The sequence below is a fragment of the Seriola lalandi genome, unplaced genomic scaffold, assembly GCF_002814215.2.
Source record: "Seriola lalandi dorsalis isolate HSWRI2012SDOR001 ecotype SW California unplaced genomic scaffold, Sedor1 jcf7180002054795, whole genome shotgun sequence".
Taxonomy (NCBI): domain Eukaryota; kingdom Metazoa; phylum Chordata; class Actinopteri; order Carangiformes; family Carangidae; genus Seriola; species Seriola lalandi.
In genome coordinates, this window is record NW_019525348.1 from 3,401,810 (window position 1) to 3,425,970 (window position 24,161).

Here is a 24,161-nt window from a genome sequence, read left to right on the forward strand (position 1 = left end):
TGTGAACTTGAAAAGTTGATCTTGTCTTGAAAGAATTCAAATATTTTCAAATTGATAGTTTTTAGAGATATAAGTTTAGCAGTATTTGAATTGTAATATATATTCAGCAGTGATTATACAATAAAAGGTATTTGGTTGCTTATAAAATTCCAGTTATCATGGCGTGTCTCTGCTTCCATACGATTTTCCACTTTCCTGAGCATTTGAAAGACTTCTCATTCATGCCGTTTTAAAAGCTAAGATTTGAAGTTCAGTCTTGACCTTGGAAACTGAAGCAGTCTAAGTCACCACAGGATCAATGTAGAAACTTCAATTGGTCAAGAATCAACTCTGAGTCTCAACTTTAAGGCCAATGTGGTCGAAAACTTGCTCAGAGTGAAAACTATCTGCTGCAGTGTCTGCATCCTTTCCTAACATTTTCCTTTGTAGAGTACGAGTGTGTAGTGTAATATCTCTGTGTCAAGAGGTTCATTGACATCTAAATCAGTATTATTATTCTTGGATGTACAACCACGCCATCTACCGGCCATCACCAACAACATACAAAGAAAAAACAGATGTAGTTCAAAGGTCTGTAGAATTTATTACAATTCCACGATCATAAACAAAAAGCAGCAATTACAGAAATATGTACAAGTCTATTATTCTTTTAAAATACTTGTGACAGGTTTCAGGTACCAGTTTCAGCTTGGCCCCATGTTCAGTCTCTGTAATGCTGCTTCAAGTGCAGTGCTTTCCCAGGCCTTTTTTTCCTTTTTTTACAACTGGACACCACACAGATCCAATCCTCCACCAAAGCCTCTCGATGGCCACAGCTCATGTGAGTAGATTCTCCTGAAGAGGGTAAAAACTAGCGCCACCTGGAGGCTGGGAGTCATTTTGTTGAGCACTAACGGCTCCTGAGCTCAGCAGTCACCAGTGTGCTATAAAAAGCCAGAACACTGATGACATCCTGTGGTTTCTCCAGTGAGCCTGGCACTCTTGCCCTGGTTCCCTTTGTCATACAAAAACAACATGTTTGTATCTATCAGTCAAGAGGTGTTGACAGGCGTGTCTGGGTACAGCAGTGCTTTTAAGACTCTGTGATGAGGGGTGGGGTGGGGTGGGGTAGAGGGGTAGATAAGGAGGTCCAACTGGGTAATGGCGTCTGAAGCGGTGTATACTTTGGCAATGCAACGTCAGAGGAGGGCAGTGTGCTGTAAGGATAACTAGAATTATGATACACTGTTTGCTTGAGAGCAGAGTAACATCACTGTGCAGTGGTGAGGCTGCTGTTCACCAACACTGGAGACGTGTGTCGTTAATGGTATATCATCATCATCATCATTATACCTTATATTCTGTTAGCGGTTTTGTAAAACGTTTGTTGGCAACCTGGTCGGTTGCTCTAAGCAAGGAATTATGAGACAACATTCAGAAACATCTGAAGAAAATGTTTCAACACTGTTACAGCAGACCAGTGGATTGTGGAGCACTAAAATATAGATTTAGTTCTTATTTTAGTTATTGCTTTGGGACATGTACTGTAACTAAGAGCTATGAGTGACTCCTTATGGTTAGCCTGTTTAATGGTGTGGGGGTGGGCTTGGGAGTGGGACAGATAATTGCAGCAGTGGGCGGGTCTCCTCAGGCTCTGACCAGGACCTGCTTGGCCAGCACATGGAGGCAGCGAGGGGTGTTACTGCAGGGAGTGCATGAAGCTGTCCAGGTTGTACTCCGTGTCATACTGCTGCTGGTCCCACAACTCTCCCAGGCCATCCAGCACCGACTTCATCGAGGCCTTCCCTGAGGTCGACGCCGTCTGCTCACCCTTCTCACCCTTATTGTCCTGAAACACATTTATACACCAGGAAGTTAAGCCCAACGTGATGATCAAGAGATGCACGAGGAAGTGTGTATATCAGTGATACATAGCAATGTCAGCTACCAGGCTTCTGTCAGATGTTTTTTTCTTATCAGGCTAAGTTGCACAAATGGACAAACATTCTGTTACACAAAAACAGATCAAGGGTTTTCACTCCTGATAATTCTCATCTCCCAAATCTTTTAGTTACTAGATGATGGTCATAGCCAGTGGTTCTCAAACTTTTTCACATCAAGGAGCCTAAATTGACAAATTAGACCACCATCTGATAAGATTTTTGCTTTTAGATGTTTTATTACAGAATGTTTGTAACCCATGACCAAAATATTGTACATGCATGCTTTTTGTTTTTAATTGATTAAAAAAAAAAAAAAAAAAAAAAAGACATCAAAGTTACTGTGTAATTTATTTTATTTTTGTGGGATAATTTATTGTGGGTAATTTATTTACTTTATTATCCTCCATTATTATAAGAATGATCAGACCACAGTGCCCATCATGAATTTAAGACACTTGTGAGTTACTCTCAACTTCCTAGAGTTGCAACCTGTCTCTGTCCAGAGCCTTTAGCAATGCAAAGAAATTAACACTTTACACTGTGCTGACAGCAAAGACAAACTACAGTGTAAAAACCTATATAACTGATATTGTGACAAAGACATAGTGAATTTAGCTCCCTGACATGTGTCAAGTCTGTGTCTCACCTTGTCGAGGGTGAAGAGGTTGAGGAGCTGGTCTGTGCCCATGCTTTGCAGACTTGTGTTCTCTTGGCTGATGATCGTGTTGGCGATGCTCATCTTGAATTTCTGCAGCCCCATTATCTTCTCCTCTAGTGTGCCTCGTGTGATCAGCCTGTACACGTTCACGACCCGTTTCTGCACAAACACAAAAAATGCTGAATGTTAACAGCATGTATGAGACGTGTGGGACGGTCTGCCTCCCTGTCTGTTTCATTTTGGTGCATTTGGCTTCACTGGTTTCAGACAAGAGCATCAATGTCACACAATCCAAGGCTGTTTAAAGGCCATATTTAATAATGCATGAAGGAAACACTGACGAACAAGTTACTTCCTATTGTGGCAGCTGCAGAAGCATCTCGAGTTCAGCATCATCTTTATGCAATTTAAATCTATCAAAGCAAATGAGGATCAAGATGCAAACAGTAGTAGTCAATGACATTGCTAATATGTAGCTGTGTGTGTCCTTTATTCTGCTGTATGCCAAGTGTATCCAACAACAGTACCTGTCCTATCCTATGGGCTCTGTCCATGGCCTGCAGATCCCTCATGGGGTTCCAGTCATGTTCCACAAACACCACAGTGTCTGCTCCTGTCAGGTTCAGACCCAGACCACCAACATGGGTGGTCAGCAGTAGCACGTCAATGGATGGGTCATTGTTAAACCTGAGAGAAAAAAGCCAAGGGTTCAGGATCAGACTTTAGTGGAAGCTCACAGTCACAATTAAGTTAATAAATAAATCCATTTGTTGATGGTAAAGCGATTGTATGACCTGGAGACGATAGAATGGCGCAGGCCGGCCTGCACGCTGCCATCTAGCCTCAGGTAAGTGACAGTCGGCAGTTTGGGTTTCAGCAGGTCATGCTCCACAATGTCCAGCATACTCTTCAGCTGACAGAAAATCAGCACACGATGCTGGGCCACCACTGCCTCAGTGCCCCCCTCCGATCCTCCACCTCCACCAAGACCACAGTCCAACAATAACTGGGGAACAGAGGGTGAAACAAGTTGATCATCAGGCAATGTCTTCATTAAACATAATTTCTTTAACATGCATTCATTTTCATTTAGTCTCAGTTCATTTCATGAAGGTAATGTGTGATAAAAAAGAAAACAACTAAGTCCATATTATCCTGGATAATGTGTGTAGATCAGAAGCTGCCAACTAGGGGAGGATAATCCCACATCTTTGTTTGCTGTAGTATAGGATGCTGGATTGATCTCTGTATAAGTGCTGAGCCCATTTGCAAATGTTATATTTGAATGAAACCCACAAAGACAGACCTAAATCTTGATACTTACTTCAGATTTTCCACAACAATGTGAAGCATATTCTAAACTCCGGCCCATATGAGCAGCAGTGATGTGGTGTAGCTGATGTGAAAGCAGACATTCGGCATTACCTGTTTGAGAGCAGAGAGTTTGGGCGCGTGCTGAATGTCCCGTAGGCTGGAGTTTTGACTTGCCAGCTGCTCAGAGATGCGTTTGTACTCTGGATGCTGCACAGTCAACACCAAGCTCGGGTGGTTACACAGCTTTCGCAGGTACTGCAGCGCCTGAAGAAATGTAGATATGAAGGACAATGTGACTGCATGGTGAGAATGAGGAACATTTATGAAAAGATAAAGGCATACACAGTATTAACAAGGAATGCTTTGATTCCAAACCACTATACATCTGCTCTGTAAGACAAACGTTTTCATCTGAGATCAAAATGCAGTCTATGAAATGAGCATTTCTAAGAAAAACCACACTTGCATAATCACTTAAAAAGGTAACTTGGAGTTTTTGAACTATAGTAACACTATGAAGCAGTTGAGCATGAGTTACTCCCTGTTTTGGTTGTCTTGAGCACAAAGAAGGAGGAGGGAAATGCACTCAACACATTTGTTAGAGCTCAAGGACACACTCTAATGCATTTTGGTAAGTACCCTCCACAGGGCACATTAAGCTCTTGTTGTCGAGCAGATTTACATGTGACGTCCACAAGAAATAAACATTTAAAAAAAAATGTGCACCTGGAAGACATGGCCTGTGGCCTTCAGTTTGGGCTTTTCCTCCTCTTCTGTAGAGGCAATGGAGATGCTGTCCTCCACACTGGCCTTGGCTCGAGACTTTGCAAAGTCTTCATACAACTGAACCTGCGGGTGGTGAGACAGCGGAACATGTTGTTATACTTATTATCCAGTTGTAGTACCTGTGGAAAATAGTCACAATGCTAGAATCATCTAGTAGAATCATCTAAGCATTCAGCCCATTTACAATGCATTATACTTCCATGGAGGCCTTTAGCTGGACTAATATAATTTGCTAGGTCAATAGAATAAAACATTCTATATAATTATATCCAACAGCAGGAAAAATGCAAAGCTGAGGTACTTGGACAAGAGGTAAAATATGCAGGTCCCCAATGTTAATAGTGACAGATCAGCTGTTTGCCGTGTGCACTGGAATTGACCATTAGATTAGAGTCATTAGGGACCAACAGTACCTGTAGAGGACTCAGGTTGCAGTAATAGTCCTGAATGATTTTAGGAGGAAGGTCCTGGAGGACATCCTCCTTCATCCTCCTCAGCAGGAAGGGTAGCACCTGCCGATGTAGGGCCTCCATTGCCAGGACACCTACAGGGACAAACCAGTATTAAACATAGTTAATGTCCTCATCTTAATTAGCCTCATAGTAGAAATAGGATGTTGTAAAAGTAATAAAGAGAGAAAATGCCAGTTTTTATATACAGACAGATAGCTGACATACCTGCCTCCTGTTCCCTTGAGGAACTTTTGGCGTCACGACTAGCCAGGATCGGTTTACCGTAGCGAGCAGCAAACTGCCGCTCTGTTCCCAGGAAGCCCGGCATGAGGAAGTCAAACAATGACCAGAGCTCCAGGACATTGTTCTGAGGATAGACAGAGATTAAATAGCCATGATTTGAATAACAGACACACAAGGAAAGAACTACAGTTTCAAAGACCAATTTCAAGTGAGAGCTAAGATGGCGTCCAACCTGAATGGGTGTTCCTGACAAGATGACTCGGAAGTTGGCAGCCAACTGCTTAATGGCTTTGGAAAGCTTGGTTTTCCCATTCTTGATGACATGACCCTCGTCAAGAATACAGTAATTGAATTTGATATTTCTGAAAAATTAGAAGAGACACTTTTACAACAGGATGCCTTCCTCCCAAACACAAAACAGACTCATTATAACTGGAACAGTACTCACCTAAAAAAGTCAATGTCATTCCGTACAACATCATAAGAGGCTACTATGAGATTGTGTTTTTTCACTTGGTGTTGCAACCTGAAAAAGTAAATGTTCATTCAGCTTCATCGATTCTCTCAAGAGGATATCAAATTGTTATGTTAGCTGCACCAAAATGTAATATACAATAATGGACCCAATCTGTATCAGAAAACAAATTATTCAGATTTAAGAAAACGTAAAAATGAAGTAAACTGACTAATCCTCACCGCATTCGTTCTGTAGGCGGCCCCGTGTAGTGCAGCGGGTTGAGGTATTCTTTACTGCAGAACTTGCTCACTTCGTCCACCCAGTGTCCAGTAAGTGTGGGGGGACATACGACCAGGGAGGGCATGGGGCTGCAGTCTGCAGCCTTGGTCTTGGCATATTCCTGAGCCCTGAACAGACATACCACAAACAGGAGGCTGAGTCAGGTTTACTTACATAGCAATTAAAACATAAAAAAGAACCAGGATGAAGATGGGATCATACAAGTACATCAAAACTGGGACACATCACTGTTGATGTTCAAACTGTCAAACCCTGTTTTGTCTGTTGTTTGACAGTACTGCACGTAGCATTTTAGTCATCAATGAACAACATCTTATACAATGCTTTTTCATCATTTTCCTTCTCTAGCCAAACTTTGTTTTTTAACTGTGGTTCAACTTCAATGAGAAATTTCATCTGTTGACTTGCAATAGTATTTGATGTCAATACATGTAGATGACTGACAAAAAGTCAGCCTCCTGTAGAGATAAGGTTTTTCTCTAGATTGCCAATTGTTTATATTAACTTGAAAAAATGAGGAAAGAAAGCATCAAGTCTTAACCTTATACTATGTTGAAGTTGTTAGGAATCCTCTGATTTTGAAACAGCAGTAGTATTAGGAATATATCAGTATGCGACACTGATGACATACAGAAGCATGTAAAAGTTTAAAGCTTAAATTAATGACAAACAGATCTTACTGTTCAATTATAAATGTTTTATCAAGATAGACACATGTTCTATAGAGTGAACAGCCAAGCGTGTGATGTTGCTTCTAAATGGTTCAATATATGTTGTCAAAAGACAGGAGCTGAGTCTGTGTGCCGATTCAAAGTAGTTGAACCGTATCAAACAGTAATACCAGTAATAGTGTTGTTTGGACTGGGTACCTGAGGTAGTGATCTCCTGCCAGAATGCAGATGGATTGCAGCGTCTTGCCGAGTCCCATGTCGTCACACAGGATCCCATGCAGCTTGTATTTGTTCAGGAAGGACAGCCAGTTCACTCCATCCTGCAAGATGAAACAGAGACTTTTCTCCTGAGTCTGTTAAAGTTGAGTTGTTGAGGACCTGGCAGCGGTGTGTTGCCCCACAGTAGCAACAATGGGAGAAGCTTTTAAACTGGATTTCTGCACTGCTCCATTAAAGAGATTGATGGCTGGTCTCAGCAGAGCTGCAAGCAACGAACACCTCCAGCCAGAACCCACACACATACCCGATCTCCATTTGACAGATTTATATTTGCTCTGTGAGGAAAACAATGTTGTCAGTATCTCTGTTGTCTACATTGCCAGCCTGCAGCATTTAAAACAAAACCTCATTCCTGAATCTGACAGAAAAATGTTCGGTCTCGAGGTAAAGGGGCAGGTCAGACACAAAACACTAAACTGTTCCAACATTTGATTAAATGTGTAAAAACACAGGCTGTTAATCCTTTTTTTACTGCTCGAGGGGGCATCGCAGAGATACAATGAGCCCAGAAAACTGGCACACACCTGCTGGTACTTCCTGAGCTCAGCCTTAATGGGCACAGGGATCTTATAGTTCTCCAACTTTCTTCCATCTAGCAGTTGCTCCAGGAAGTGGCGTTCTCTGGCTTTCTGACGGATGAGGTCAGCAGACATGGCTGGAGGGTCTGGTATACCCGCCTAGTAGATAAGAGGAAAAACTGTTACCTTCAGAAGCAGAACACTTAATAATGACATGATATCAGTTCATTAAATAATGACTGGTCTGTTTTGTTTGATTAAAAACGCATGGTAGCCTTCTGTTCAGGGTTGGTCTGAAAAAAGTTAATTTTCTAATTCAAATCAATCTTCATTTGAATAATATAAACTCATAAAATCCAGAGATCATCTTTTAATATACGTCTTTTATAGTCTATGGTCCTTCAGTCTCATCACCACCCTTCCAGCACAATGAGATCTGGCCATGTGAGAGACAAAAACATGGCAGACATGGCTCCACTGAGGGCACCAGTCTAAAGCCTTAAGGCAGATGTATGGTTGCTATTCAGATTAAAAAACTCTGAAGACAGCGAAGAGTTGGACAAAATCATATGCAAGATGAGCAAGAAGCCGGTATTGGAAGAAGCTGCGTGAACCAGCAATGCACGTTACATGCCTAGCTGTTATTTTTTGAGATGTGTGTCTAAACTGTTGGTCACGTTAAATTAAACAGTGAATTAATGTAACTGCATTGCGGTCCATTCATTATGTACACATTAATATCTTTAAAAATGCACCAGGTTAGAGGAACAATTTACAGCATTGGTTCTGAAAATCTCATTCAAGTAAATGTGTATTTTAACTGAAATATCTCTAACTGAATCGATATTGAATCGAATTCAGGAAATCAGTGGCCATACAGCCCTTTCTGTTTCAGTGCTCCTACCTCTAGTGGCAGCAGCCGGATGAGTGTAGCAAAACACTGGGTGGCCATGAAACGAATACTATCACTGGGGTCGCTCATACGGCCCAGAACTGGAACAACCAGCAGCACAATGTAGGGTATGATGTCCACATCCAGCTGCTCCATCACACCTGGTGAAATGTTGGTCAAGGAAAGTATTGTACAGAAATTACACAGCAACAACTGCAGGTGCCCACACCTTCTTCACCCTAAGAGCATTACTGCACATTTGTTATGAAATAAATTGCTCTAGGTACAAGAGCATGACAACGGAATCTGAAGAAGTCAGTCTGTGAAGGATACAGGCTAAAGCCTCGATGGCACCTTCCTGTTTGGTGCAGTCATCAATAGCAGCTAACCAGGGGAGTACACACTCAAGGAAACTGTTCATGGTCTCCAGCGTGGCTATCTTACTGAGCACACCCACACAACGTGCTGCCATGTGACGCACCGCTGTGTACGGGTGCTGCAGGCAGGTGAACAGATGTGATAGGTGCTCCAACAGCTACAGTACACCACAAAGAGAGCAGATACATTTGATCAAGGCTCATTCAAGACTTAAAGGCTTAAATTCCAGTAGTTGTAAGAGAGAATAATCTTGGTGAGTCAGTCTTACCAAAGGTTTGAGTTCAGAAGCCATGGCCCCAGCCATGACCTCCAGAACTTGCAGAGAGTTGACTAGTTCTTGGGCTGCAGTGTCTCCCCTCTCCAGCTGGACCTGCCTATCTAGAACACACAAGAGACACACACTTATCATTACTGACTATATGCAGACCATTTGGACAGTCTCACCTTTAATTTGACCAGGTTCATGTCAATACAGAAAGAACAGTGTTGGAGATATAGCAGTTTTAAGACCTGGGCCTAAATTGCAAGGGTTCAAAAGTAATTGCACATTTGCCTACTAAATGTTTCTTGGGCAGCTGTGTGTCACTTCAACATTAGTTAATGCATGAAACAGCTCACAAAATAGGTTAAAATCTATCAAAGACAGTTGATTTGCCAAAATCAACTGTTGGATCTCGAAAAGCAGGTGTGCAAAGGAAAACAAGAAAATATCAAACAAGCTGGTCGACAGAGGAGCACAAGTCTTGTGTACAAGCAGAAAATTATTGCATGGTGAGGAAAAAAACCTTCCTGGCAGCATGAGGTGGACATGTTTCCTTTTCAACGATCAAGATACTTCATGACCAGAAACACACAGAAAGAAATTGGTCGAGTCATAGAACAAAGTTCTATGGACTGATGAAACAAAAATCAACCTCTGGGTACATTACCCAAAGTCATCACCTCGTTCTGTAATGGCCTGGGCTGTTGTGTGGGCTGTTATGATAAGAAGGCTCCATCTCCCACACATCTTTCTATATTAATGTAAAACTAAACAAATAAAAGCTGAGACATGGCAATCTAGTGTAGTATCCATTATTTCATTTCAAATTGAATGTGCTGAAGGTCAGAGCCTAAAGAACAAAAATTGTGTAACTTTTCAAATACCTTAAGTTCTGGACTGTACATGAGTATCCACATCAGTACACAAATGAGTGGATTATCTTGAGGAAGTAAAGTGAACTGAATAGACAAAGACAAAGCTGATATTGATCATAGATATTTCTACTACTATAAAACTACAAGTTTAAACTGAATTTTGGAACTAATTGTTACAGTTAGCAGCATTCAAGCTGCATTAAAGGCCAGAAGACTACAAGCCAATTATGATGCATTTTAATACTTGCTAGAAGAGTATTTGACCTTCTTACAAAACACACTAGAAACAGTAGAGAGGAAGTTGCTATTTGGCAAAAAATAAGTTTTTAAGTGTAAGATTCAAAGATTCAAATCTGATTAAACCAATCAGCATACCAATGCACTGATTTGCAGTCACTGCTGTCCTGAGTGGTCCCACTGTGTTCTCCCAGAGGTACGGCAGAGACTTGGTGAGGTCTACACCAAAGTGCCTGGCAACAGTTGTTAAGGAAAACTCTGCCCCTCTTCTTTGAATAAGAAATGGCTTTTTGCTCTGAAAGGAAGAAAAACATAAAAAGGGGTAAACACAACATGTAAACAAAGCTAAATGTGAGGTAAATGTTTTCAGTAACCCTCTGTACCTCGTCATTATCAGTGCTGATAGTGCTGCCAGGAGGAAGCTCTGTGGAAGGGGTCTTTGGGGCTTTAGGTGCTGGCCCCCTCTTACTAGTGATTGCAAATGCTGCCCTTTGGTGGCGGTATAGTGTAATGATGCCACGGGTTTTGTTGACCATGTGATGCATGCCGTCTTTCTCTAACCCTCCACCTAACAGCATGAAAAATAGAGAGTGAACAGCATGCAAGCAAGCACTTCTTCATTGTTGACACATGATCAGAGGGCTGTTCTTTTCTTTTTACAAATGCAGAAAGCCAAACTCACCATGTCAATTTTGAAATCCTGCTGTAAACTGACAGATTATTTAAAATGAATCAAAATAAGCCAAAGCTTCAAGGGCTCTTACCTTTTGCATTTTCCTGTGTGGGGGGTACGGGGCAAGCAGACGAGGGTGTGACCGAAGAGTCCACGCAGGCCGAGGCACAGAGGTTTTTGATAATCTTGGGGTTGGGGCATGGTGAGCGTCCAGCACACTGCTGCAACAGCTTGGCTATAAAAGAAGCAGCATAACCCTGAATCAAGGTGTTCTCCTCTCGCTTGATGGCCTCCATCAAAGGCCTGACCAGTGGGTTGAGCTTGTCAGGAAGCACTTGCAGGTTAATCACTGCACAGGCCGTGAACATGTGGACGCGCAAATGCAGCTGCTGCCATTCTGTGCTGGTCTCCAGCACTGTTGCCTGAGCCTGTTGTCGTTTACTGTCCAGCGCCTGCCACTGTTTAGACTTCACATTCAGACCTGCTGTTGACTCTGTAAAGATGGTGGTTACCTAGGGAACAAGCGAGAGGAGAAACTGAGTGACTGGAATGGAAACGATCGGTTACAGAGTGCAATATCCATTAACCTCTGGAGCTGAGAATCAGCTGTACCAAACCGTTAATACCAAAGCTGTCAGTTCAGGAAATAAAAACCTTGACAGAAAACAAATTACAGTTGGACAAGATTGAAAACTCATGATAATAGCAGCCAAATACAGCCACCTACTAAATGTGATGACAATAAAACAACAATGAGTTGTTTCATATAGTTACAATGGACAGATTGTTCCAGTTAGTGGTGTAATGATATCCAAATTTTCTGTCTTCTTTCAATTTATTTTTTTTATAAAACTTTAACATTAAACATTAAGACTCAATTGATGATTTTTCAGAAATTACAGTGCATCTGAAGAGCTAAATTACACTGCTAACATCCAACACTGGACGTTAGTTATTGACACAGGGTGAAGTTAGTAGGTTCACATGCCTGTTCAAAAACATCACATATAGTTCTGCTTTAGGTTTGATCTATCTCTTTCTCCATTTACCTCATTTCTACTGAGTTCAGGATGAGAGTGGGTGCTCAAAAACTTCATCTTCATATGTGTTCATATGTATGTGCATGTGTGGACTGACTTACCAGTTCATTGGCTTGGTCAATGGTGAAAACGCTACAATTGAGGCGGTCTTGAAGGTCTATTTGGGCATCAGCTAGCAAAGCAATGAGCTGCTTGCACTCATTCTGCATGCGTGTGAAGGGGATGGCAATCTCATCATAGTACAACTGCTCAGACAGAATTGCCAGAAGACGAGGCTGTACCATGGATGACACCACCTGACAATCCTAAAAGAGAAATTGGAAAAGGTAAATATGCCCGATTCTGTTATGCTCATACCACATCCAAAAAGTGGTAAAACAATTTATAATGATTCCACAATAAACAAACTCAATGCTCAAGCTTTTCACCTTCTGCAGTGCAGCCCACTCGCAAAGCACCAGAGCCACAGCTATGCGCTGCAGGGCAGACTTGGAGTTGAGGTGGAAGAGCAACAGATGGCCTAAAGACTCAGCTGGTCGGATCTCCTGAGATGCAGCGTTGAGCTGAGGGTCACAGATACACCTACACAGAGCCCCGAGCAATCTGGATTACAAAGATACAAAGAGAGCAGGGAAACACCATTAGGACTGTTAGCATCTTTAAAAACAATTTTTCATGAAATTCAAGATTTTCTTTGAGAGAAAGTCACAAGTTCACCTAAAGATAACTTTTTCCTTTTAAAGCAACAACCCAAACTTACTTGGCAGCCATGAGGCGAGCTCGCACCACTACATAGTCCCTCGTCACTGGGTCATCTGTCACCGTCTCTGCACCTGCTATGTACTCCTGGACTGTTTCCTTCACCTGATTGGTCCCCTGGCGTGCCTTTGTACCAGCCTTGTCCTGATGCATCAGCAAAACATTATTTATTACACCTTAATTAAATGGAGCTCATCATAAATGTTGCTTTGGGCAGGCAAAGTAACAAGCAGCTTATAGCCATCACTGAATTAACATGTGTTTCTCCTTCTCTGTTTAAATACAAGCATGTTGAATCAGTTAGGTCCATGCAGGGTAAAGCTGTTCTCATCTCTAACTTGCATTCATTCTCCCTCAGCAATCAGCCCCACCCCATTAAACAAACTGACCGTGACTTCCCTGCTGTATTTTAATGCTTCTTACTAGAGCTCCTCTGGCTTAAAAACCAAACATAGAAGCCCTGGCTGTGAGATTCTTCTGTTACCTTCACACCGTCTGCTAGTCTGCCACCTATCAACCTCAGTGAGGTGCGTTAATTTTGTCTGATGTGAAATCACTTGTATCATTTTGGTAAACTCTGCAACAGAATCCCCTACCATCCTGACAGACATATCACACTGACATTACCACTGCACACCCACACAAATAGTGAAGATCAGCTGAGACAAGAATAAGAATAAAAGTACAAGTCTGATTTGCTATGAACCTTGGAGCGGGCTTTCACTTCCAGCAGCATGTTCAGGTCAATAGGAATGTGTGAGGCCTGCATCATGAGACAGAGCCAGGCACCCATCCATGGACAGCTGGCTGCTACCACGTACTGATGTGGCGCCTGAGACAGCAGCTCCATCCACACCTGCACACAAGGACATGCATTAACAAAACAAAGCAAAATCCAAAAGGTCATTCATATAAAATAAATGAAAAATGAGATTTGTGAGTGTGAAAAAAAAAAAAATTTAACTTAAAATGGAATTTTAATATTTCTTTTTTTTTTTTTTTTTTTTTTTAACAATAGTCATAATGTAGGTCAACTTAGTTTTACCCCTCAGAGGAAATTATAATGTGGGTAATGCAACAAACCTTTTGAATCAGTTCAAGGATTTCCTCATTGCTCTCCAGTATGCAGGACTGGAAGATGTGCCGGAGCATATCTTGTAGGATGGGGTTGATCCACAATGCACAGCTCTTAACAAAATACATAAACCAAATGCATGCTGTAAACAACTGTTATCATCACATCGTTTTTGCATTCAGCCTAGTGTCAGCTGCTTTCAGCTCTTTATCTGTTTGCTTCTCTCCTACTCTCTGTGCTCACATATACAATATTTTAATTCAGCTGAATTCAGAATAAAGCTGTTATCTCTTTCTGTTTGACAGACAACGGAACAAGTTTGAAATAGTGATTGAAACATGGCCCATTAAATCCTGATTTTATAACCACGATGTCGACTTACAAAAAAAAAAAAAAAAAAAAAAAAAAAAAAAAAAATCCAAAAAGAAGGAAAAACAGACTGTGCTGTGATTTCACCTATATTTACTTGTAAATTGATCACTCAGAGATAAAGCTAGAAGTGACAGAATATCTTTCTTATTTTGTCTCTTGAACAATGCATAGCCTCTGTCTGGATACCAGGCTGCTGCTCCAACTCTCTGCCACTCACTGAACAAACTGGACGCAGAGAGAGGTGTGCCTCTCGCTCATGGAGCAGTACTGGCGACTCTCCTCCAAGGAAAGTAGCTTACGTTTGTCCAAAATGGTGCTAGGTTTGTCATGGTGTGCTTTTCTGAAAAAGAAAAAGTTGCTGCAGGGGTCTGAAAAATTGAAAAATCTAGCAACAAATGTGCCAAGTTGGCAACACTGCTTATGCACCCCCATTCATTTTGACAGCAATGACCAATGTGGAAAGTTCAATACTCGGCCAGCCAATCACCAGTGTAACATCATGACTCAGTGACGCGGCATTCAGCTGACCAATGGTGAAATTTGATCACTCACTTAGTCACTGACTTTCTCAGCCCTGCTGTTACAGTCCAGCAAAAAAATGTGAATATAACATTGGTTGTTGTGAAGATAAATAAGCCAATTGTATAACACTTTGTTAAAACAGTATGTAGAAAAATTAACAAGTATTTTGCCATATATAAACATGAATTTCCAATACCTCTAGGTCAAATTTACCTGGTCAGCCTTAGACAGCAGAGTGAAAAGGGTTTCCAGTGCTGCACGTCGTACTGATGATATAGTGTGTCTCAAGAATGGCCAAACCCGAGGAACCAGAACTGTTAGTGACTGCTGCATGCTAGAGTAGACAAAAAAGTGCATCAATATAAATATATAGTCAAGAAAGGTCATGAAACACTGTCATTTAAAAAAAAAAAAAAACAGAAAAAAAACAAAAAAAAACAAACAAATTGAATAAAAGATTGCATTTTTACAAGGTTACACACTGCACCTCTGCTTAGAATCAAAATTCAGTGCTCATCTAATTGTGTGTTGTTTGTAGCAAGTCTGTTCAGAGGTGGCCATGCATTGTCTGACTGTGTGCTTTTATCTAAATAAAAGATCAAATGAAGTTCTGCCAAACTCCTGGCACAATGGTGAGACTCGACTCCATAACCACACAATACAGAGGAGATAATTTGCCTCCCTTCCGCTTAATGACAAAACAGATGGGCAACAGTCAGCTTCTAATGAAAGTGACTATATGCCAAAGCCGCAATATGCATAACTGCATTTGACATGTCACACAATCGCATGTCTTCTAATCCACCGAAACTTTGTCGCAAACTTATCTCACGAAAACACCGGACTTCACCATAGTTTCAACCTGCATTGCACAATACAACCCGCCTCATGGCACTCTTCAATGTCCCCCCCCCCCCTTCTCACACTTCACTTTTGCTTGGAGTCAGCCAAATTTATCCAACAGGTCATTCATTTGACTTTTATGCTATGAATCCTTCTGTTTCAGGAAATTTGTATTTTGAAAAATCAACATCTATTAATTTCTCATGGTAAAACATTACTACTTTCTAGTTTACACAGCTACAACCTATGAAATCTAGCATCTATCTAACGTCAAATTACTTCTTTTTTACTAAAGGTCACACCAATATTACAGCATGTTGTACTGTCAGTGAACTGACTTCCTCACTCAGTTACAATACAAATCTCTTGGAGTCTCCCATTATTGAAGAAATCAATAAGCATGATTTTCAGACAGCAGTATTTATTAAATTACCCTCAGAAACTAACCTGCACTGTCGGACCTGTGGATAGGTGAGCAGTGATGACAGCAATGTCATGATGCTGTTGGTGGAAGCAGTGAGGTCATCCAGGTCTAAAAGAGCATCCCATAGTGTGTTCACTATAAAGGGTACCTGAGAGAGACAGAATTACTAAAGTAAGACCTCTGAAAATAAAACCTGGATGTGACACACTACAACAGAGACTAAAACTCAGTTGTTAATGGTACTCTCTTTGCCTCTCTGACCTTATTTGGCAGTAGCTGTACCAGGCCTTCAACCACAGGGATGAGGGATGCAGCTGCCACGGCTCTGACATCATCATCTAGGTCCTGCAGGCCTACAGTGATGGCCGGGAGCACCCGGGGCAGTAAGACAGAGATCAAGTCCTGAAAAACAGAATGGAAGAGACAGATGAAGATCACCACAAATGTATGGCTGTGAGATCAGAAAGAATGGCCTCTACAGTGACATCTCTCTATAAAGAGCACATATGTCCTACCCCCACAGTTTGTATTCATGACCATATGGTGCTCAAATCAAATACATTGTAGAACCGTGCTATGCTTATTTCACAGCTCATCGTGTACACACAAAACAGGTGGTACCTGTCGGACGGCCAGGGCATATTTGATCCCTAGCAGTCCTCCATGACGGACTTCCCACTGGTCCTCTTTAAGCAGATTCAGCAGGACATCTACTGTCATGGAAACACCAGTTTCATTCATGTGGCGAAGGGCCACGCCGAGTGTCTGGGCACACGTCTCCCTGACAGGAGCCACCACCTGAAAAGGGGAGAGATGTATAAATTGGATTATATAAATTTAGGAGGACATCTAGTTCAGACTAGCTGGATAACTGGTTAGAATATATTTGGCAGATACTTGTCAAGTAGGTCAGTCAGCCACCATTTATATGACACATGATGCTGTTTGATTACTTATTCCTTACAGTGCGATATATTCATAACAGTGTCATTATTTTAACTCTCAGTGGAGGGCTTTGTATTACCTCTTATCAAGATGTACTAGTATGCCCAAAGGAGATTGTTAACACACCTTGAAACCAAAACTACACAAGGTCAATACACCGATTCATTTCAAGTCTGTTGTTGAACTAAATAATGTTTCAGAGAGTTTTTCACCCTGCCAGGGATAAAATTAATGAAGAGACATGGGACGCAAGGGGAAAACACAAAATGACTACTTAAATATATATAAAATGCAGTCAACTACAATGCCCCTTAATCTGCTCAACTCCCATTGACCCTTGATTACGGTCATTTCTTTGTAATAATTATACATCAGTCAGTAACTTTTCCTCAGACATCCTGTTCAGTTATCTGGCAAAAAAACAAACAAACAAAACAAACAAACCTACCTCATCAGATACAAAATCCCCAAAGCGGTCTAGAGCGAAGACACAGAGGAGCCGGATGACCAGGTCCTCTATCCACTCCTGATGCTGCCGCAACATCTAAACCGAAAGACTTCATGTCATGTTCAATTCTCACCGATATGTTGAAAACCCTGAGGAGAAGGATAAAACATACCTGTTCTCCAGTGCTTCCCACCAGCTTTCCACCACCAGCACCATGGGACTTAAGGATTTCTCTAAGACCTGTACCAGCACCATGACGAACCTGTAAACAACCACATACAATACAATTTAATTTGTTTACATTACACAGGATCATATAAAAAGGTGGTTCTTTATAAGCAGGTTTTTACCATTTTGAGGGCAACTTAAAAAGGATCAAAGTTTCTTTGGCTGTGTGTGTGTGTGTGTGTGTGTGTGTGTGTGTGTGTGTGTGTGTGTGTGTGTGTGTGTGTGTGTATTATATAAACAATCAATGTATTACATAGATTATTCACACAAATTATGAGACTTAAATTTGGTAACTGTGTATTAAAAGATCCATCAATCAATTTGGAAGTGACAGGTCCCAATCCTGAATTTTTATGTTTTGGTGTTTACAACAGATTGTGTCAACAACACATCAACTGTGTACTATCAGTTAAAATGAAGTATCACATCATTTAAAAAATGCTTTGTTTTTACCTCCCATGAAGGATTGAAGAGGTCATTGCATAGCTCCTCACAGAAACTCTCCAGAGGCCACTCATGTATCTGAAGACAATACAGCCGAACATCAATTTCAACTTTATAGAATTTGCACTGTTTATATATTGTCATTTATACCAGTCATAGAAATGAAATTGTTGAGAACTTGACATTAATGAGTTATTGGTTTCTTTTACCTCTTCTAAAAGATTGGAGTTATCTGGAACGTTGTCGATTAAGACTTTATGCTCTGTTGCCGGTTGGTCAATAACTACATTGGTGGTTTTTCTTCTTTTCTCTTCAGGTTCACCCTCAAAACTATCGTTACTAAAAGACAGAGAGATCACAAAGTAAATAATCTTATCTTCAGAACTAATCAAATTTACATATAAAAGTTCCAGATCTGTCAAGACGAAATGGGTCCAAACCTTGACAACAAAATACACATTTTGCTGTATATGAAGAAACAAAGATTCTTCAATATGTATAACTTTCTCTCAGACCCAATATAATTATATCTACCTGGGTGAGTATTTCAAGAGATCTAGATGAAATATAATGATAACACTCTGCAACCATAGTCAAACATGTTGTAGATACACAGTATGCATAATCATACCTCTTTTCATTTGGATCCATGTCTCTGGATCGTTGTTTTGCCACTAGTTTAGCCATCCTCTTAGCCTTATTCTTCTGACGACTGCTCATGCCTGGCCGGAACTCTGAGTCTATCAACTCAGCAGCATGAATAGGCTGAAAACAAAAACAGTGGAGCTTTAATATAGAACAGTACAGAATGAATCATTTAACAAATTAATTCTCTAGTATAAAAGAAAAACATGAATCTCTAAGTGGTCAATACTGCTTCAAGTGAATCTAACCCCCCCCATCCAAATCAACAGCGGCTCTTATAGACTAACTACATTCCCCCTGCTTATTCATGCACAAGTCATCTTATTGTTTTATACTGTACAGGACTTTATGCAGGCACAGACTGTCTGTTCATGAAGCCCCATACTGTCAGTTCCATTGCAGCTACCTGTGCCACACAAAAAGTTTAGAGGATTATTATTTGTGGCACATTTGACGAACGACATACCAATGAAGCAGAAATATAAAAAGTGTTCACTGTACTGTATTATTACACTGACAACACTGACAGAACAATTTACAATGTGACCCAGCCCTTCGCAGTAAAGGCACACAGACAAAAAACTGGAAACACAAAAAACAATCAGGTTTGATGCATAACAGCTTGAGGAAAAAAAACCAAAAAAAAAAAAAAAACCAAAAAAAAAACTGATTCACCAAAACCACTGTCAGGCCAAAGAAAAGATGACACAATCAGCATGACCATTATACAGCTCTTTGAGCAGACATCCTGTTCAGACAAGCCTTAGTGCTACAATGAAAAAGGTGTAAATTAACATAACATGTCACGAGTCACATTTGTGCCTCTGCACTTCACAGCCTCTATGTTCGCAACACAAGTCAGCCTGCCTCTCTGGTCTTTACTTCATTCAAGTTGGCCAGATAAGTTAGTTAAGGCCATGACCTTAAACCATCACATCACTCACTACTCACTACACAGCAACATTCAACTGTCCAACAACAGGAGCCGACTTCCTGCAACAAACTTCTGATTATCTTCACCTATTTTTAAACTTGAGTCCATCCAAGGCTACAGCGTGCAGTAAGAACCACCAAAGGACACAAAGTGCATACTCAAAGAATTTGCTGAGTCAAAGCTAAGAGTTTAAATTTGAGACCCACTACATGGTTGCGGGAGCTGGATCCAGCTGTAGCTTTGCTTCCATGGGCTCTAAGACCAGTGGGTTGACAGTTATAGTCAAGGTCCTCGTCATTGAACAGCTCCTCTGTGTCCATTCCAATAGCAGCACCCATGTCCAGACCCAACTTCTTCTGAAGAAGCTTCCTCTGGCGAGCCAAGCGTTCCTTAGGGTCCATCTCACCTGAGAACATATGACAGGAAGTCAGGGGAAAAGTTTAGATAGGGTGGAAAAATGGAGGAAGAGTACATTGTATCTGTGTGAGGAACATTGTGTGTGTGTGTACAACAGTGTCACTCTGGAGCTATATGCAGCTAGGAGGCAAACTGATTAAAGGGAGGGCCACAAATAAATACAGGAACAGTAGCAGAAATAACCCTGAAAGTCACCTATAAGTTGCTAAATTTAGTAAACTTCAACAGCACAGGGCACCTTGAATTAGAAGTGAAAGCAAGTCACAGAGAAACAACTACTGGTAAAACAACAAGACAAAAAAAAAAAAAAAAAAGAAACTGACAAAATGTTCAAATTCAAATGACCAACAAAAGATAAGGATGAGTAGCTTTCCTTATTCAAATTATATTCAAAGTCATGACTACATACCCCAGCTGGATGTAGAGATGGGTACTGAAACCCAATTTTAAAAAAACAGGCCCTGCGGCTTAATTACTAAAGACCGCAGTATTGATAAGATCAGACGTTATCGGTTCTACTCTCGATATAGGGGAAATTAAGAAAATTAATTTCCTCTTCATTATTGCCACATAAAAATCATCTCGCACAATTTATCTCAGCAACTCTGTTTCTGATTTAGACAATAGTTTATGATGCATTTTCATCGATCCCACACACACACACCTCTTGGTGACAAGGGCGGAGCGAACAAAACATTCAAAAGTGTGGTTACATTTCCCTGGAGTCGATGCTGACAGTGCTCGCTGCCACAAGTGCAACAAGTCTTTTGCATGTCAGGGCAGAAACACGAACAATCTATCAAACCATCTAGAGAAGGGCGGACAAATGCAGTTTTCGACTGCCTAGCTGATAGTTCATCTGTCGTTTCTCCAGATATGTTATATATGTTAGCAGCCTGGAGGCCACACACTGAGTTAATTTATATGAGCATGGGTTAATGATTAAAAGCAACCATTAATCAGAATGTTCAGAACATCAACTGAACTGTCGTTCAGAAATTACGTTTCAGCTTCGGATCACTCAGGGGTGGATTTAGTGATTCGGGGGTTAAAAGACTGTCGAAGAAAAAGTCCTGTAGTAGATCATTACATTTGTTTTACATTTCATCACTAAATCAGAGACTATAATAGTGATTTGTTCCAAATACGGCTGTTTCTTTTGCTGTAAAAAAAAAAAAAAACTATTCAAAAAATAATAATGTTGGAGTTCGCTACCCAAGAATCTTAATTTATATACAGTACATACAAAAAAAACAATGTTAATTCTGTTTCTTTTTTTCCTATTAAAAAAAAAACCCCCAAAAAAAACCCAAAAAAGCAGTATCAGTAAGAGTATTGGTATCATTAAAATCTATACCATCAAATTTATTCAAAAATGAAACCTAGCCCTTGATGGTTGTGTGGTATTTCTGTTTGCATCAGAATCAGCTCCAGATATTAGTGGTGATGTTGCTGTAATCCCCTCTTCAGTTAATTACCATATTTCAGTACATACAAGTGTGTGTAGTGATGGAGGTGGGGAGTAAACCTGGTGCACAATGTCATGACAGATTCCACAGGTTGGAAAGTGCAGACTTAAAACCTGCCAATTTGCAAACCTACACAAAAACTGACACAATGGAACATTCTCTTATTTTTTTTCAACGTTTGTGTAAAAGTGTGATAATTTTGATGTTACTACAAACCAGTTTTGTCATCCTGTAGCTCAAACTCTGCCCCAGCAGATCCCAGCAGAGAGGCCCCATGTTTGAGAAGGCGGGAGATGTCAAAGTGGTAGAAACTCAACCGGTCACAGGAGGAGTCCTCTGGTGACAAGTCTTCACAAGACTCTACAGGAAACAAACAAACGAGTCTCATCACTGCACATTTGTCCCTCTGCCTACTTAATGAATATGAGGCCACTTCTACACTAATGTGGGTAAAAATTTGACAAGGTATCTTTTCCCTCCAGTACCAATCAACTGAACTAAAACAGCACAAACAACTGACATCACATGCATTGTTAACTAAACCCAAGGTATACAACAAAGCCTGATATCATTTCACAAAAACATCTACTGTAACTAAAAAGCCAGTGTCTGATGCGGCACATATGCACCACCCAGAGTCCACAAGATTTAAGAAATTATGAGTATTTCAGTGAACAAGTCTAAGAGCTCACCCTCTTTAGGCTTGGGTGCCGGGTCCCACTCAGGAATATTCTTCACAATGGCCTCTACAGCTTGGCCTGCTGCTATACGAGTGTCCCAGTTGGGACTCCTTAGGTAGGTCAAGACCTTGTAATTGAAAGAAAATAGATTTAATTTACTACATGTACAACTTAGACTGAAACTGTCAGACCTATAAAGAGAAAGTAAAATGGCCAACACAAAACTTTTGTCTTTTTGTTGAGATATTAGGGACCCTCCCACCCCCCATTATTAATATTTTCAAATATGCAGAGGATGACATTATCTTGGAGGCTGATGATAGACTGTTAGGACGATACATCAAACACACACTTTTGATAGGAGGTTGTTGAGTTCATGTGGGTGGAGTTTGACCACTTCTCCAAGCTGCTGGGCTGCTGCTTTCCTGGTTACTGGTGTTGTTCCGGTGTCAAGCAGGATAAACAAACGATCAAGTCTAAAGACAGGTTACAAAAAACAAAACAAGTTCAATGGAAACCTCAAAGACAACGCACAAGGCACAGCACAAAACAGACAACACCCTGGTTCCTCTTCTTCAATTTTTGATGCTCTACTGTGCGAGGACCACTTCCAAGCTTTGAGCAAAATCAGAAAACCACAATAGATTACCTTAATCAATATGATCTTTGTTTTGTTTTTTTCATTTAATTCTGAATAAATAAAAAGATAAAATAAACCAGGTTTATCGCAAATGTTCTCAATGCAACACATGCACCCATGGATGAAACCGTTCTCTATTATTAATTGTTTGGCTTTGCACCAAGGTAACCTGTTTAATGATCCTGGTCTTTCACTGAGGTCATTAGCGGTCTATTAATACAGTGGAGTGGATTAGGGATGTACGGGGCGTGACCCCAGGTACCAGTAATACTTAAGATGAACTACAGATTACTCTATTTGCTATGCAAAAGACCACTGACACCACGTGGAATTATCACAACAATCAAAACGGAAAGCACTAGCTGAGACCACATCAAAACTAAGTAAGCCAAAGATAACACTGGTGCATTTAGCAATGACGTTAAATATTACCACGATGTGAGCATCAAGGGCAGGATGCGAATTTACCACTTGACAAGCTGCTGTGTTAAAACCGGGTTCCTGTTCCGCTTATCAATATTTTTTGTACACAGGTAACAAATGAAGGTATCTCATGGTTGCAGACTGGCTTTCCTGACACAACTTCACTGTAACGTTAGTTAACCGGTATTTAACGGAAGAGCATCAGCACAGGACTGGGAAAAACTTAAGTGTGAAATTAATTTTAACTGACACTTCGCACCTGCAGTGAACATGAGTCCAAACTGACTTATGAGCCCAGTCCGTCCTCGGCCTGCAAACTCAAACCACGAGTAGTGACTAAGTTACACCATAACGTTGGTCTGTTAGCTTCCTGGCTACTGTTAGTCAGCCGTCGCCATGCCATTCTTTGCCAAATCAAAAGCTAGCAGGTATTAGCAGGTTAGCTAGCTAATTGTTAATGAAAGTCGGAGAGACAGAACCGAGTCAGTATGAGCGTAAGTCAAACTTACCTTGATACAGCCATGGCCAAAAAATGTATGGCCTTTCACGTCCCGCATTCAACAGGCAGCCAGTAATTTGAGGCGGTCTCCTCTTTTCTGTTTAACGTTTCCAATGTTACACACTACAGTAGATGAAGTCATTAGCTAGTTAGCAGCTACCGCTAGCTAGCCGAGGCCCAGGCTTCTGCTTGTGGCCACCCCAACTCTGTCTACCGAAGAGAGTGACTTCACCACCAATTCATGGCTTCAAAGTTACCCCTCTTGTCTCTTCGGTATCTTCTCCCACAAAATATCGCCGAGTACCGTACGCATATCAATCTATAGCTCAAGCTACCCTTCAGAACTCTTCGCGGATAAATATTTTAACCTAATAAGATGTAAAGAGTTATTTTGTTGCACGTTGAGGGCGACCCAGAAGACTGTTTTTATATGAGGA

At 40.9% G+C, this 24,161-nt stretch overlaps 1 protein-coding gene across 1 annotated transcript; it reads right to left on the bottom strand.

Annotated features, from left to right (window-relative positions):
* Window positions 1-558: 558 nt before the first annotated feature.
* btaf1 (BTAF1 RNA polymerase II, B-TFIID transcription factor-associated) lies at window positions 559-24,161 on the bottom strand. Its single transcript, XM_023425782.2, has 38 exons — window positions 23,735-24,161; window positions 22,515-22,638; window positions 22,175-22,289; window positions 21,699-21,842; window positions 19,803-20,002; window positions 18,649-18,782; window positions 18,227-18,356; window positions 18,027-18,095; window positions 17,518-17,607; window positions 17,346-17,441; window positions 16,574-16,750; window positions 16,214-16,354; window positions 15,976-16,100; window positions 14,899-15,019; window positions 13,800-13,904; window positions 13,423-13,572; window positions 12,718-12,860; window positions 12,386-12,560; window positions 12,059-12,262; window positions 11,009-11,429; window positions 10,628-10,812; window positions 10,383-10,539; window positions 9,139-9,248; window positions 8,826-9,027; window positions 8,505-8,653; window positions 7,607-7,759; window positions 7,002-7,123; window positions 6,072-6,239; window positions 5,824-5,901; window positions 5,608-5,737; window positions 5,358-5,499; window positions 5,094-5,224; window positions 4,621-4,743; window positions 4,006-4,158; window positions 3,375-3,586; window positions 3,108-3,267; window positions 2,569-2,739; window positions 559-1,828 (listed from the first exon to the last, which is right to left on the bottom strand). The coding sequence occupies exons 1-38, from the start codon at window positions 23,746-23,748 to the stop codon at window positions 1,679-1,681; spliced, it is 5,574 nt and encodes a 1,857-aa protein (XP_023281550.1). The 5' UTR covers window positions 23,749-24,161; the 3' UTR covers window positions 559-1,678.